The sequence below is a fragment of the Euprymna scolopes genome, chromosome 10 (genome assembly GCF_053919585.1).
Source record: "Euprymna scolopes isolate OS-2025 chromosome 10, ASM5391958v1, whole genome shotgun sequence".
Classification (NCBI taxonomy): domain Eukaryota; kingdom Metazoa; phylum Mollusca; class Cephalopoda; order Sepiida; family Sepiolidae; genus Euprymna; species Euprymna scolopes.
This window is the reverse complement of record NC_136491.1, coordinates 31,536,025-31,553,395: the sequence shown is the minus strand read 5'-3', so window position 1 is coordinate 31,553,395 and position 17,371 is coordinate 31,536,025. Positions and strand designations below refer to the sequence as shown.

The 17,371-nt window shown below is 33.4% G+C and overlaps 1 protein-coding gene and 1 pseudogene across 2 annotated transcripts in view; one reads left to right on the top strand and one right to left on the bottom strand.

The window, feature by feature from the left end:
- The first annotated feature begins 4,306 nt into the window (after positions 1-4,306).
- The window catches only part of LOC145285910 (DNA-directed RNA polymerase III subunit RPC3-like), a 61,163-nt gene continuing 48,098 nt past the window's right edge, over positions 4,307-17,371 (top strand). The window contains exons 1-3 of one of the 2 annotated variants that reach the window (XM_080134389.1): positions 4,307-4,540; positions 10,795-11,056; positions 16,436-16,597. In XM_080134389.1, coding sequence (XP_079990515.1) covers positions 4,394-4,540; positions 10,795-11,056; positions 16,436-16,597 — 571 coding nt within the window. In that variant the 5' untranslated portion in view covers positions 4,307-4,393. Of the gene's footprint in view, positions 4,541-4,692; positions 4,819-10,794; positions 11,057-16,435; positions 16,598-17,371 lie in introns of those variants that run through there. The other variant, XM_080134390.1, reaches the window with a different exon arrangement.
- On the bottom strand, positions 17,037-17,153 carry LOC145286809 (5S ribosomal RNA; annotated as a pseudogene).

The following is a 17,371-nucleotide window of genomic DNA, read 5'->3' as shown; positions in this document are numbered from 1 at the left end:
GCATAACTTCACCATCTTCAGAACAGACAGAGAAAACAGAAGCCATGTTTTTTCTTTTTCCTTTTTTTTTTTTTTACATGGGAGTCACCATTTATCGAGGCCTGGAGGCCACTTAAGGATAGGGTTTATTGCGTGTACAGTAATCAATGGGATAATATCGTAGTAATCATTAGTAATGGAGATTTGATAAATTGGATTACTTAAGGGGGCGGTTTATCAGGAATTTGTTTATGTTGGACTTGAAGACATCAAAGTTGTAGTCGGTGGGAAACAGGCAAACGGAAAAAGAGTTCCTCAGACATGCAGTTCTAAGAAAGAAGCTTTGTTCATGGAATCTACGTTTTGATTTAGGCACAGATAAAGAGTGGGGAAAATTATTGACAGTGGTTTCAGCTAGACGAGTGTTTTTGTGAAAGATTGGCGAGGGGGGATCAGAGATTGGAGTTCAGACGAGCACTGTCGTCTATAGACCCCCTAACAGTACAGAAGAAACCTTCATAGACATCACAACAAAAATAGTCCCGCATAAAATTTGCTCACTCAGAATTAGTGGAAGACATGGGACGTGGATACACAGCTTCCTCTCAGACAGTACACAAAAGTAACCATTTGCGGGAACTTATCAAAGGCAACTAAGGTCATCAACGGCATACCACAATGTTGAGTATTATGTCCTCTATTGTTTCTTATAATGGTTACTGACATAGATAGAAACCTGGAACATACCATGGCAACATCTTTTGCTGACGAAACATGAATCATGAAAAAGCTCTCTCTCCTCTGATCTCGAGCGCGTGGTTAAGTGGGGGAAGACGTGGCTGGTTACCTTTAATGCATCTAAAACCCAGCACCTATCTTTACATCATCAACGCTCTGATCCCCATCTGGCATCAATTGAAATGGATGGCTCTCGTCTAGGAGAAGCCCCGTGTATTGACAAGCTTCTGGGTTTGTCCTTTACTCCAGATCTGAAATGGAACACGTACATCAAGTCTGTTGCCAAGGTCGCTGGAAAGATGGTGGGATCCTTCTACCGCTCCAGAAGATATCTAACTACTGATGCAATTCTCTATCTATATAAAAGCCAAGTACGTCCAAGGATGGAATACTGCTGCCATATCTGGGTAGGAGCTGCTAAAATTAGCCTATCCTGCCTTGACAGAGTACAAAATAGATTTTGTGGCTTAGTGGGGGATGCCCTTTTCTCTACCCTGTAACCTCTCTCCCACAGAAGAGACGTTGCGAGCCTATCCTTGTTTTATCGTTATTTCCATGGCAGGTGCTCGTCTGAACTCCAATCTCTGGTCCCCCCTCGCCAATCTTTCACAAAAAACATCCGTCTAGCTGAATCCACTGTGAAAAATTTCCCCCACTCTTTATCTGTGCCTAAATCAAAACGTGGATTCCATGAACAAAGCTTCTTTCTTAGAACTGCACGCCTGTGGAACTCTGTTCCGTCTGCCTGCTTCCCACCTGACTACAACTTGGATATGTTCAAGTCCAACGTTAACAAATTCCTAATGAACCGCCCCCTTAAGTAAACACTTCATCAAATCCCCACACTAATGTACTGTACTTGCAATAACCCTTATCCCTGAGAGGCTTCCGGGCCTTGATAAGTGGTGACCGCTATGTAAAAAAAAAAAAAGAAGCTTTTACGAGAAAATCTCAACAAAATCATAAAATAAACTAATGACAACAATATGGCTCTAAATGGAAATATATTTGAACTACTACAAGACGGACCATCAAGGAAACATCTGGATACTGGCGCTACCACAAGAAATCACATCAAAGGAAGTAGTGACGGAACTAGGGGCTCATATGAGCAAAGATGCCACCGTCACACAACATATTGGCCACACCACAGCGGTCGCAAGACAGCAAATAGGATGGATACTGAGAACTTTCAGGAGTATGAAGAGTGAGTGCATGCTCATCCTAGAGAAATCCCTTGTCTTCCCAAGACTAGAATACTGCTGTCAGCTGTGGTCTCCACAAAACGTAACAGAAATCTGCAAAATAGAAGCACCCCAGAGAACATTCATTAGCAAAATATATGGTGTAGACCAAATGAATTACTGGGAGACGCTGAAGGAGCTACAACTTTATTCACTACAACGCCAAAGAGGACGATATATTATCATCTACATATGGAAAATCTTGAAAGGAAGAGTTCCAAACACAACAATAGTAGAAATAAGCCACTAGCAGTGAGGGAGGTTGCACTATATAAAAACCACACCTGGGACTACACAGAGGATCAAGTCCTTCATCCACCACAGCTTCACCTACAGTGGTACAAGAACATTCAACTGTATTCCAGCCACAATAAGGAATATAAGGAGCATCCTCCAACACTTTCAAGAAACACCTGAACATCTGGTTGGAAAGGATACCTGACCAGCCACCAACACCAGGCTACACTCGTTCCAACCTCAATCGTCTACTGGACTGGACCTCTGTATGAAGTGGAGAGCCTGGGTGCAGTGGAGCTCCAGCTCAGCTGTGTCAATAACCGGCGGAATAACATAAACAACCAAACAAAAAAAAACAAGATTTCTGAGAAACTGGAAACTTAATTAACTTAAGTAGAAACTTAATTAACCCCCCCCCTGATAACTCTCCAATTCAAATCGATAGACTTTGAAACCAAATCGCTAGATTTTACAAATGTCCTTTTACATGAATAATTAATATTCTATAGTATTGTTTTTCGTAATTTTTGGATGTGTTACTATTTCAGACCTAACAATTAGAAAGGTACCATTTGTTTTACTTGAAATTCAATGTTTTCCCATTATTCAGTAAAGTTATCCAATGTGGCCTGAATGGATGGTATAGAGGAAAAAAAAATTGAAGAGAAATTAAATTCCTCTGCCCCAAAACAAAATAATAATAAAAAAAGGGAATAAAACCCAATAAAAACCTCCTTCTCATTTAAAATGCACTGCATTTATTTTTCAACAAAATAACAAGATGAACAAGTAAAGTCCAATCGATAAGAGTTCTTGAGGTTAGGATATTCAAATTAGGTGAAAATCCTTTGTGGAATTACTAAGATTAAAAGGTCATGTTAGATGAAAGTCCTTCGTTAAAAAATGAGATTGGAAGGTGAAAGTCCTTTGTGAAAATAATGTTCTTATTTCAAGGTTTTATTTTAACTGGTGAAGTTCGCCTTTTCGAAAGTCCCATGAGGAAAGTAGTCTGTTATTAGTAATCCTTATAGAAAATGTACGGAATGGGTGCGTGTGTGCATAAGTGTGGTTTTTTGATGCCTGCATGGCGTGTGTAATTATGGTTTCGACAGATTTGAACACAATGATGAGATGAAAATAAGAGACATGTTCTCGTGTCAAGTTGGAGCGAAAAAAGAGAAAGAATGTTTGTTGCGTTTAAATACTTTTTTAATCGGATTCCAGCACAAGATTGCTGCTGATATTTGGTTTGTGAAAGCGTTAAAAAACAATCTTCTAAAATTTCTCATTGGTCGATATTGTCACATGATATATTCGTCGCCCAAAATATGTCCATTTTGCTTTTGTCGTTGTGAGAAAAACGCGTGAGCGTATTTGAAATTATACCGTTGCTAGAAGAACTTACTTTTGTGCAAATGCGCGGGAAAATTAAAATCAATGAACGTTCATTTATTTGCGAGCGAACGTGTGTGTGAGTGGCAGCACCATGGCCATTTTGGATAACTGAAATGTTTACATATTTAAAATGTGTATTTCTCAATACAAAATAGGGGAGGCCCCAGGTTTTGATAAGCTCCTGGGTTTGACCTTTACACCTGATCTTAAATGGAACACATACATCAAGTCTGTGGCCAAGGTCGCTGGGAAAATGGTGGGATCCTTCTACTGCTCCAGAAGATATCTCACTAATGATGCAATTCTCTATCTATATAAGAGCCAAGTACGTCCAAAGATGGAGTACTGCTGCCACATCTGGATGGTGTAGAGGAAAAAAATAGATTTTATCTCGAAATGATTCCTCATATAATAATATTTAAAAAAAAATTTTTTTTTTAAATTAATGCCTTCATAGATTTTTTTTTCACAATAAACTCACGCCGTGATTTTGCTAGTGTTTTTTTTTTCTTTTTTAATTATTTAGCTTTTTAGATTTTATTTTTATTTAGCCTTTTAGATTTTATTTATTTATTTTTGCTTCCAAAATTATCATCCTCCCCCTTTTCCTCCTCTTTATCATCATAATTGGCATCTTAAAGAATGTTTTTTAGTTTTTGGTTAACTCCCAAATAAAACAGTAAATTATTCCCCTTTCCTAGTACTAACTTTTAATTAGGGACACGTTTTAACTGTTCACCGGTTTTTGTTTTGCACGAACCTAGACCACATGTGAATCTGAATCTTGATTTATAACCATTATGTCGAAAAGCAGAGTTAATCTTTGTAAATTGATAATTCGGGAAAATTTTGCTGAAATCGCGGAAAAAATATGCACCATTTTATTAGAAGCCGGTCCATGTCCGTTGAAACTGCTTACTTTTTATAGTGGATTTAAAGCCGAACAGGTAACTTTGTTTATCGCAATTTTTTAGATGAGGATTGATAATTCGGATTATTATTTTTATTTTATTTTTTTTTTACACAGTGGTCACCACTTATCAAGGCCCGGAAGCCACTCAGGGACTAGTGTTTTCATTCTATTCTCACAACGTTTCGCCCGATGTAACCTTCTTCAAGTGCTACTAGGCAAACTCGGTAATATGTACAGTACAGACAGTACTACAGAAGCCTTTTATTTAATCCAAGGAAGTAGCTTGCTCTCGTCCCATCAGCCATAGAAATCGTAAGTAATTCTATTCTTGGTATCGACAGTAGTGAGGCTTGAACATCTAACCTCCAGAACACTGTCAAGTAATTTTAAATGCGATATTCGTTTTCAGCACACCCGAAAACCCCTAGAAAATAAGTTTTTAGCGTAGGTTTTGTGTTGATCTACCCGGCCATAATTACCGACTGTCACTTAGGACTGATTATAACTAGCAGTGTCAGAAATTTCGTGAAAATAGTGAATAATTCCACCCCATCTTTCCAAGCTTATAACTCCTCGAAAAATGTAATTCAAGCCCTAATTTTTTTTTTTCAATTAAAGGAGTAAGGACCAAGGTTTTATTTAAAAAAAAAAACAAAACAAAACAATGTGTTTTTTTTTTTTAAAAAGGTTTTAAACTTCGGACTTTACAGGTAAATTTCTAAAAAACTGATTTTTTTTTTTGTTTTAAATTTGAATATATTATTTATTGACCTTTTCTCTTCAATTTGTGATATATAAACCTATTAAACATAAATTAATTATTTACTTTTTAATAGACATTTCAAAATGAGAGGCGTAAATTATTCGACCCCCTATCTTTCTAAGCTTATAACTCCTCGAAAAATGTAATTCAAGCCCTAATTTTTTTTTCAATTAAAGGAGCAAGGACCAAGGTTTCATTAAAAAAAAAAAAAAAAAGACAAAAAGAAAAAATGTGTTCTTATAAAATAAGGTTTTAAACTTCGGACTTTACAGGTAAATTTCTAAAAAACTGATTTTTTTTTTTTGTTTTAAATTTGAATATATTATTTATTGACCTTTTCTCTTCAATTTGTGATATATAAACCTATTAAACATAAATTAATTATTTACTTTTTAATAGACATTTCAAAATGGGGGGGCGTGAAAATGGGGGGGCGTGAATTTAAAAAAAACGTTTGTCTAAAATATTATATTCGGTTTATTGGAAAGAACATAAAATTTCACATTGACCCTGAAAATATCGTAAAAATAGAATCAATAGAAAAATTTTGATAGATTTTTAAAATTTAAAAATTTAAAAATATTGAGTTTAAAAATTGAAAAATATTGAGTTCGGAAAATTCATTACTGTTTTAAAAAAAAAATAAAAATATTTTTATTACTTTTAAAACAACTGTAATAGTTTATTTTGGAAGTATAATCCATAAAGAAAATAAATAACCCACTTTTAACAGAGAAATTACGAGATTTTTATATTGTATTCGCAGTTTCGTGTTAGGGGTGTCAAAAATTCCTACAAAAATTCTGATACTGCTAGATTATAACCTATCACTTTATCCGTTACGCCATAAAGGTAACATCGGCCGAAACGTTGTGAGAATAACATCCAAGATGAGAACAGAACAATAGTCCGAATAATCCAAATGTTACAAAATAATTTTGTTTATTTTAAGTCTGTTTTAAATTATTGAGGCCTCATTTCGGCGCTTGTTGAGATAGAGTCGACACTCGACAGGTCGATTTGTTTTTTTAATATCTCGTTTTAAGCAAAAATAATATTAGGTACTTAATTGTCACGTCGAAAATTGGAATACATCCCAAAATTATGAAAATTCATCGCGTAAAAAGTTATTTATAGTGAAAAGTAATTTTTACGGAAAATTGGGTAAAATTTCATTTTTCTTGGATGTTATAAAGTAGACGATGAAGAGTTCACACGCAGGGAACATAACTCGAAACATATTTTAGATTAAATCGTAATGGCCTCGAACTTATGTACGATATAGCGATGGACTTTTTCCTTTTTTTTTTTTTTTTTTTGGTAGTTTTTTACGACCTGCGTATAAACACCCCCAATCATTAGCAGTGGCAGAAGTCGCCATTACAAACTAGTGAATAAACATTTGATTATTTATTTTAGACTCTCTCTGTTTCGAAGCTTTTAACAATATGAAAATGTCATTTCAAACCCTAATTTTTTTTCAATAAAATGAGCAAAGACTAAATTTTAAAATAATGAAAGGTTTAATCGAAAAAAAATACAATATTTTTTTCCATCAGTTTTCTCCAAAAAATATTTCACGAAAATCAACAAATTTTAACTTAATCCAAATCTAATAAATATATATAATTGCCAAAAAATCACTTACCTATAAAAAATACTAAGCAATGTGTGCTTCCATTCTTCATTTATAAGAATTGTCCATATTTATATGTTATATTCCATGTATTTTTTTAAATAAAAGGAGTTTTTAAAGCAAGGGTCCCAGAAAACTGCATTTTCGCAACTCGTTAGCCGCCATTAGCCAAAGCGGTGTTTCTTCTATTTTTCAAGTTGTCAAATACGGCGGCGTCAAAGGGACATAAATAATTATTTCTAAAATGTAAAAACAACACATTAGACCAAATACATGTCAAAAGTAATCTCGATAGTAACTATATGAAGAAACAAACCTTTAATTTATCTCCCTTTGTAATTAATTAGATATTTGAAGTCAATAAAGTTGGTCGATGTGGGTTACCGTACGTAAAAAATGATCACATTTCACTCATCAGTTTTTGCTGATTAAACGCAAATCACTCAATGAATTGTCGATTTTTTTTTCTTCTTCTATCAAAGAAATACATTAGTTTTTGATTTAATATATTTTATTTCTTCTTTATGGAGTGAATTTTTTTTTTTTAATATCTAGAAAAAAAACATCGAATGAAATAGAAAAAATTGTCATAATTGTAAAAAATTTTCTGGACAATATAACAAGATTATAAGGTTTCACTTAAAAAAACAAAAACAAATCAACGTGGTTCAAAAAAAATGGTTTAAAACTTTTGACTTTACAGGTAAATATGCAAATAACTATTCTTTTTTGTTTTAAATTAGCTTATTTTATTTATTGATCTTTTATCTTCAATTTGTGATATATAAATTTGAGGTGAGAAAATTAATTATTTTCAGTTTAATAGACATTTCAAAATGGGGGGTGGATTAAAAAAAAAAACGCTTGTCTAGGATATTATATTTAGTTTATTGGAAAGACCATAAAATTTCACATTGGACCTGAAAATATCATAAAAATTGAACCAATAGAAAAATTTTGATAGATTTTTAAAGTGAAAAAATTGAAAAAAATTTAACTCGTAAAATTCAATTGATTTCATTACGTTGAAAAAATGGCTGCATGAACGCATGCAGGCACTTTGTAAACACGGTCTTTTAAAAAAATAAAAAATAATATTTCTATTATTTTTTAAACAACTTTAATAGTTTATTTTGGAAGTATATTCCATAAAGAAAATAAACAACACACTTTAAAAAGAGAAATTACGAGTTTTTTTTATATTTTATTCGTAGTTTTGTGTTAGGGGTGTCAAAAATTCCAAAAAAATTCTGACACACCTACCCAACCACTAGATGTGTCAGAATTTTGGGGGAATTTTTGACACCCTTAGCACAAAACTGCGAATAAAATATACAAAACTCGTAATTTCTTAAGTGGGTTGTTTAATTTCTTTATGGAATATACTTCTAAAGTAAACTATTAAAGTTTTTTTAAAAAATAATAGAAATATTATTTTATATATTTTTTTAAAAAGTGTTTACAAAGTGCCTGCGCGCGCTCATGCAGCCATTTTTTCTATGTAATGAATTGAACTTTTATGAGTTAAATTTTTTTCAATTTTAAAATCTATTAAAATTTTTCTATTGGTTCAATTTTTAAAATATTTTCAGGTTTAATATGAAATTTTATGCTCTTTCCAATAAACCGAATATAATATTCTAGACAAACGTTTTTTTCTTTAATTCACCTCCCTCCTATTTTGAAATGTCTATTAAAATGAAAATAATTACTTTTCTCACCTAAGGTTTATATATCACAAATTGAAGATAAATAAAATAATCTAATTTAAAACGAAAATAAAAGAATAGTTATGTGCAAATTTATTTAAGTCAAAAGTTTAAAACCTTTTTTAAAAAAAACCAGGTTGATTTTTTTTCTTTTTTTTTTTCAGTGAAACCTCATATTTTGAAAATATTGTCCAGTAAAAATTGGGTACCTACATCAATTTTTTCTATTTCATTCAATGTTTTTTGTTTTTTTTTATTTAAAAAAAAATTGATTGCATAAAGGAGAAATAAAATATTTTGAATCAAAAACTTATGTAATTCTTTAAGAAATAAAAAAATGGAAAATTTGTCACTGGGTTTGTGTTTAAAAGTAAACTTACTTATTCAACTGATGAGTGAAATGTGATCATTTTCAAATACGGTGACCCATAACTGACTAACTTAACTTGGTTGTTGACAGCAAACACATGCCAGAAATTCAAAGGGGAGATAAGATAACTAAAAATAAATTAACTTTTTTCATGCGCCAGTGCGCCTTTAAGCCTTAGTATTTTTCAACTGGAAGAAAGAGAGACAACTCCGTGCAAACATCTGATATTACAATTTAAAATTGCAGTCTTTTTGAATTCTTGCGTTGAAAATTCTTTTTATTTAAAAAGTACATGGAATATAAAATATAAATATGGACAAATTCTTAAAAATTATTATTGATTGATTGATTATTATTTTTTATAGGTAAGTGAATTTTTGGAATTTATATATATTTTTATATTCGGAGTAAGTTAAAATTCGTTGAATTTCTTGAAATCTTTTTAAAGAAAACCGATTTAAAAATAATATTGCATATTTTTTCTATTAAACCTTTTATTATTTTAAAATTTGATCTTTGCTTCTTGTATTGAAAAAAAATTACAGTTGAAATTACATTTTTCAAGTAGTTATAAGCTTCGAAAGATAGTGAGTCTAATTATTCCAATTTTTATCACTCATTTTTAATGGCGACATCTGACACTGCTACCCAACCACCACATGTTAAGAACAGTTTTCGGAATAAACCCCCCAACCTCCCCGTGTTAAGAATGGCTTTAGAGGTTGGGGAGGGTGTTTATTCCGAAAGCCATTCTTAACATGGGGAGATTGGGATGTTTATAATATGCTGGGGCACGTCGTAAAAATTTACCTTTTTTTTTTAAAACTAAAAACACAATAGCAGTCGTTTTACTGGATTAATTTTCATAATTTTTTTATATATTACTATTTCCAATATGACAATTAAGTATGTAATATTGTTTTTGGGTAATTTCACTAAATAGGGTTTGTGGGTGATACGATAAAATAAATAGAACAAATAACAGCCTTGACCCTGCGATCAAAAACCAAAATCGAGTGAAACGGAACGAACCGACGGGTCTTTGGTGAATCCGTTTAATTCGTATCTTTATGAATTTATGTGGAGAGAGCGAATAGGCACAAATAAATTCGGCGGAGTCCTTTGCTGCATCGTATGCATGAACTAGTTGTTATTTTAAATTAAAAAAAAATTTTACTTGAAAATAAAAGGTGTTTAAAAGTTGTTTAAATTATTTGTCATTCTAAATTATATAAAAAAATTAATTTAAAATAAGAATTGTTTAAAAGTTTTTAAAATTATTTTTCATGTTATTTATTTTTTTTTTGTCAATATGACAGTGTATGCATGTGGTATATATATATGTGACTATATACCAAACTTTCACAAAAAAGCACTCGACTAGCTACAATCATTATCAACAATTTTCTGTACGCTCTGTCTGTGCCTAAATCTAAATGTAGATTCCATGAACAAAGCTGCTTTCCTAGAACTACCCGCATGTGGAACGCTGTTTCATTGGACTGCTTCCCAGCTGCTTACAACATGGTAACCTTCAAGTCCAGTGTAAACAAGTTCCTGTTGAGTCGTCCCCTTAAATAATCCAAATACACCATTAACAATTACTTAGCTACCACCTTACATTCATTAACCTTTATCCTTGAATGGCCTTTAAGCCTTGATAAGTGGTCACCCCCTTGTAAAAAAAAAAAAAAAAAAAAAAAAAATGGGTATGTCTGCACGTATGGACGTTGATACATATATGAATACTTTTGACATCTTGCCATTATTATGTAATGATTCTTTTTTCTTTTTTCTTTTTTTTTCATAGGTAAAGAAGATTTTGGCTTCTCTCATCTACCAAAATATAGTGAAGTTCAGTCCTCACAAAAAGGGTCATGTTGAATACAGCATCAACATGGAGGTCATCCTGTGCCGGGTGCGTTTTCCCTACTTCATTTATACTGCCAAAACATTATATGGCGATGCTGCAGAGCTGTTGGTGGAGGAGATCCTGCAGCGAGGCCAGGGCTCAATGGAAACTGTTGTCGACAAAGTCACCGAACGCCTTAATGATGCTCTCGAAGCTTCCGGTCAGTATATTTTATGATGTTTTAAATCGTGTGCATATGGTGCTTCCCCCCTTTTTTTTTTACTTGGAAGTCACCATTTATCAAGGCCTGAAGGCCATTTGAGGATAAGGGTTAATGAATGTAAGGTGACTACAATTTGGTCATCTTCAAGTCCAATGTAAACATATTCTTGATCGTCTGTGTATCATCGAGTAGTTATAATGTTCTTCTTTTCTTGTACGCATGAGTTTATGTCTCTCTAGTGTTTAATAAACGTATGTGCTATATCAATAATCTAAATGAATATGTTATATGCTTGTGTGTATATAAAGGGTTCATCTAAATAACATGTAATCTTCATGCTTAGGGAAGCGAGTGTATATACATATTCAATTACACTGTTCACAAATCGAAACAATACATTTTAGATACGGCTCTTTAGTAACGAGACAAATGTCGGTTATTCGTATTATTTGGATTCATCGGACTACTATTTTCATCTGATTTTCACAACGTTTCGGTTGATGTAACTTCCGACCTTCTTCAGGTGTATCTTGTCGAACTCAGGAATTTAGACAATTTCGAGCGAAATCCTTTAATTACTTGGCAAGAACCTGTGGCGCAGTGGTTAGAGTACTTGGAAGAATCAATTGTAAAAAGTAATATTTTCCTGAGGGTTGAAGGTTCAATCCTCAGTATGGGCAACCGAAAAATACAATTGCAAATTACTTAGAACCTCTATCCAGTCATGGCTGATGGAACAAGAGCATGCTACCCTCGTGAAGTAAATAAAGGGTTCCGCTGGAAATTCTGTCCAAATTCCCGAGTTCGACAAAAACATTCTCGAGTTTGACAAATACACCTGAAGAAGGTCAGAGATTACATCGACCAGAACATTGTGAAAATCACACTCGAAAACAGTAGTTCAATGGATCCAAATAATACGAATAACCAATCCTCATCTCAAAAATTCATAAACGAAATATCGGTTCTGTCCAAAAATTCCATACGCAAAGTTAAGATGCTAGAAATGGACTCTGTTTACTTAAATATGGAACGGAAATCACTAAACATGAAACGAAATCCGAAACCATATGGAAACAATTTATTTGAAAAAAAAACTATTTTAGTTTTAACACTTTTTGTACTATCATGAAACAATTAAAAAAAACAAAAAAAACTTTCATTTTTTTACATTTCTAAAAGAATTTTGACACTTGTGTTATCACAAACAAAATCTAATGAGAATTTTTATTTACATTTCTTTAAATGGTGCCTTTTTGAAATAATATATTTATGTCTTTTACAAGTTTTCTCACAGAATTTTGTCATAATGTACGAAAGTTTTTTTTTATTAACACTTCTTGTGTTATAAAAAATGTTTCAGTTTTGTAATTCAATTGAGGGCAGCTACCCTGTTTTATGATAGACTAGCAAAAGTACCCGTCGTTGACTGGGTTCAAAAACAGCCTACAGAAAATGGACTCTGATTTATGAAAGTACTAGCGAGGGGTACCCGGCGTTGCCCGGGTGTTTGGAGGTGTGTGTGGAAACTTCAGGGGTGGAGGGATTAAAAAAAAAAAAAAAGTAAGTATTAGGATCTAACCCGAACCGTTGAGGCAAAGTTGTAAATTAAAGTGTGAAAAAAAAAAAAAGTGCGACGTTAATGATTGCCCCACCGCGATATGCTAACGGAAACACGTTTGAATTTATTTAATTACTTGGATTTGGCAGGTGCCCGTTTTAATGAGTTAATGAGGTCAAGTTTGACTGCGGGATTTTTATTTTCCTAAGATGTTATAGGAAGAACACTAACCCACATGCGGCGAGCGACAAATGTTGAATATTTATCTTCCCGAAATCGAGCAAATTAAATAGATAGGCGAGCTTCATTGTTAACTGTGAGATATTACGATTTATATGTGATATAAAAAGTTTTAAAAGTTGTGAAGACATACAGAAAAAGCGAACACACATACACACATACATACATTTTCGCTTTTATATTTATAGATTATTTATGATAAAATTTGTGAAAATTTTAAATCATTTCTATATGAATATATTTTAAATATTTAGAAAATTATTTGTAGAAATGTAAACTATGAAAGTTTAAATTACTTTTTTGAAATAAATTTCCATATGAATATATTTTAAAATATTAAAAAAAATATTTATAGAAATGTAAAAAAATAAAAATTTATTTATTTTTGCTTCATGATAAAACAAGAAGTGGTTCCATATGGTTTCGTTTTTCGTTTAATGCTTAGTAACTTCAATTCCATATTTGGGTAAATCAAGTCTACTTCCAGTGTCTTAACTTTGAGTACTGAATTTTTGGACATAACTTAAATATCCTTGTCCACTTGTCACACCAGACAAAGTAGACTTATCTTGTATGGTTCTTTTGCTCAGCGCTTTTTTTTTCTTTTTTTTTTTTCTTTTTTTTTTTCATGAAGTCCTGTAATCGAAGGCTATTCCCTCCAAAGGAAACCCATAACAATGAGTTATATTTTTATATGGCCTTTATTCGTTTTTATGGATGATCCTTTTTCTTGATTGGAGTTGGCACATTGTATCCCTACATTTTTTTTCTTGTCTGTCCACTGGAATGCTTTCATGGACTTCCCCATCCATTCTCTTCAACTAGTTAGTTCCAACTCCTCTGACCCTGTGTATCACCATCAGCAAAGCAGACCAACGTCATTCACAGAAGCTAAATCTTTGTTTACTTAACCAAATTCCAATCTACTTAAAAATTTCTAAATTTATTTTATTATTTGTAAGTTTATTTTATTTGCCTGAGTAAAAATTTGTGACTAAATATTCCAATGTGACAACAGATAATTGATTTCCTATTGAATATTTATTTGCAATAACAATTGTATTGCCCTGCCTTGCAGACATAATACTACACTAACACTTAAAGATATTATCGGTTACGACCGCAGACAGCCGTTCATTACCACGTCTTACTTGATTGTACTACTCAATTACAATAGTCAAGAACACTCGGCTACTTCAAACAAATCTGTATTGATTGCTGGGGTATGTCATATTTTTCTAAAATCCCGCTATCCGGCTCCCAACCACCTCAAGAAGCTGATGCTACCAGATCAGGCTATCTGAAGATATAGGCTTCCTGAGACGAGGCCCTGTCGGTGGGGCATTAGAATACGCCGACTGCCCCCCTGCAGAGGGTAAAAGTCCCTCAATGGGGGTCCTGGATATGACCTTAAACTATATCCAGTGGTGAGGACCCAGCTTGTGGGCTTTGGGGAGTGTGGAGCCACCCTTTAATTACCATTGCTCCCAGGTCCACTCTGACCCGGAGTGGTAGTACCTGTTAGGGCCCCAACTATGGGTTAAATAGAAACCGACGTGAAAACAACAAATATATTCTATTAAAAAAATTTTTTCTTCAAAATCTTTGGATTCGGCATTAAATAACCTGAAAAGGGTTGATATGCCGTAAAACAAAAACAACCAACCAACCAATCCTGAGACGAAATGCACCTAACATTGAAGCTATTTGTTTTTCTACTTCCTTTTGCAAAACTTAATTATGTTCTGCAAAACCAAAACAAAAACACATTTTTTCCCTTTTTCCTTCTTCCCATTTCCCCTTTCTCTTTCTATCTCCTCGACTTTCTGACTGGTTTCCTAACTTAAATGTACCAAACATTAATACTGTAATCCTTTTCCCCTCTTCCATTGCAAAACTCATGTTCTGCAGGGCAGGAAACAAAAACAATTAAATCCATTATAACCAACCAAACCAAACACTACAAACTAGCAATTAAATATACAAAGAGCTTCAAGAATAAAAACCTTCTACAAAATAACGGGATGTAACATGAATACTATTTCCAAAATAATTGAATTCGGCATTAAATAACCAAAATGTTGTAAAACAACCAAACTCTACAAATAAATGTTTGAAGATATAAAGAACTTGAAGCATAAAAACTGTTTCCAAAATAACTGGATTCGCCAAGAAATAACCCGAAAAGGGTTGATATGTCATAAAACAAAACAACCAAACCAAACCAAGAAGAGAGGATGGTATCATGACCACAGAACAAATACTGTACTACTTTCCCATCAAATAAAAGGAGGTACTTCCTGGGAAAATGGTGTTGTAACAAACAGACATTCTACCATAACCCAAGCCTAAAAGAAATATAGCTTAAGAACATGGCCTCATGATAAGTGAACATATACTAAATTACACCTCTAAACTAGGAGGTAACGCCTGGGAAGATAGTCATGAGAACAGAACAGATACTACACTACCCTCTACCCTCTGGATTCAGCAAAAATAATACATTTTAAATAGAAATAAATTTCAGATTCAGATGAATGCCATATCTCCATAAGTACAATCAATAAAAGTAATAGTAAAGTTCATGTACATCAATCATGTTGACACACCGGTTCTTGCCAGATCACCGAAGTTAAGCAACGTTGAGCCTGGCCAGTACCAGATGGGTGACCATTTGGGAAAGGCTAGGCGCTGTATGTACCTTCTGGGAAGGTTGGGCATGGGGCCAGCACCCTCACCCTGTAAAAAGAACTCCTCGCTACAAAAACATCTACAAAAGTTGTAGATGGCCTATGCCCCTTCAGGGGCCCAAGGGCTATGGATGGAATAATATAGTTCAGCTTTGGATAGATATCAAATTTTGGTAAATTTTTACTTTCACTGCAACTCAATACCCACCTTTTAAATTGACAAATTTATTTAAGTTTTCAGGTATGCTATAAATGAATATCACATTCAAATTTTGAGCAGACAAGTAGTTTTATGGATATTAAGACATTTTTTATTTAACGTATTACTTAATAAATGTCAGTGGCATTCGCCATTCCTAACATGGAGAGAAGGAGGGAGTTGTAATATGCATGCGCATTAATACTTGTTTAGTTGGGAAGAAAATATGGCCACCAGTAAGAACATAATGGATTACATTTGATAATAAGTTTTAATATCCAGAAAACTACTTGTCTGCTCCAAAGTTAAATATGATATTCATTTTCAGCGTACCCAGAAACCTTTAAAATCATCAATTTCGAGTTGCATGTTGAGTTGCAATTAGAGTAAAAAAAAATTTTTTTTTAAATATTCAGATTTTCTTGGGAATTAAATATTAACACTTTTTATGTTAATTCAGATGTCCATCATCAAACTGAGAAGTTTGGCTGGATCATTAGACATGGTCAAGCGGACAAGACATCTTAACATGACAAAGGGGGAGCTTTCATGTTATTTAAAGGGAAGATATTCATTAATTAGAAGGGACTATATCTTGTTTGTCACCATCCTCCCATCTGCAGAACAGAAACCAGAAATTAAAAAGAGCAGACAATCTTGACTGACTAATTTATATTTCATTACAGGTCATACGAAAATTTCCTCATCACTGGTCCGGGAAAAGTTTAATAACCTCGTCCAAACCCATTTTATTCAGCGATGCCTGACTCCCGTACGAGACTCTGCAGGCAAAGTTGTTTCCCTTGGTACACCGGAAGATTTGGAAATCCGACATGTCATCCCCGATGGTTTGTTGATTTTATTAGCTTTTTTTATTTGATATTTAAAAAAAAAAAAATGGTGCTTGCCTATAATTATCCCCCCCCACACACAACAAAAAGTAAAAGCAAAGAAAAATCTTTATAATGTCTATACTTGTGACAAAAAAAAATATTGTACACCAAAAATTGAATAAATTGGTAGAGGCTTTTTATTTTTATAAAGAAAATCATTTTTAGGCAACTAATGAAAATTCATAGGCATTACAATGATGTTAAAAAAAATAAAAAAGGCTTCCTTCAGTCTTGACAGACTATGGATACCCACTGTAAGGGTGCCTGCGCGTGAAATTTGTGTGGCAAGAGTTGCGCAATCTCCAACCACGCCTCTCCTGAGTCAACATTGTTGCATACCAGTGGCAAGTTGAGGTACAAGACGACTGGAAACAATGCCGAGATGAGCGGAGAGCACATACAGCGCCTAGAATTCCCAAATGGTCACCCATCTGGTATTAGCCAGGCTCACCGTTGCTTAACTTCGGCGATCTGATGAGAACCGGTGTGTCAACGTGATTATGCCGTATATTACAATGATGTACAAAGCTGATTATAAACTCTTATTTCTGAATCGTTAATCAGTGATAAATTTGTCCCAATGCCTTGCCTCTTCCAATGCTAATGAGTTTCTACATTCTCCCAAAAGTTTGAACTATTTGGGATTACCTCCCTTGTCCTTAAAACTATTTTCAAAATTGTGTTGAGAGATTATCGATCGTCATTTGGCCATAAACTTTGATTTTCTCT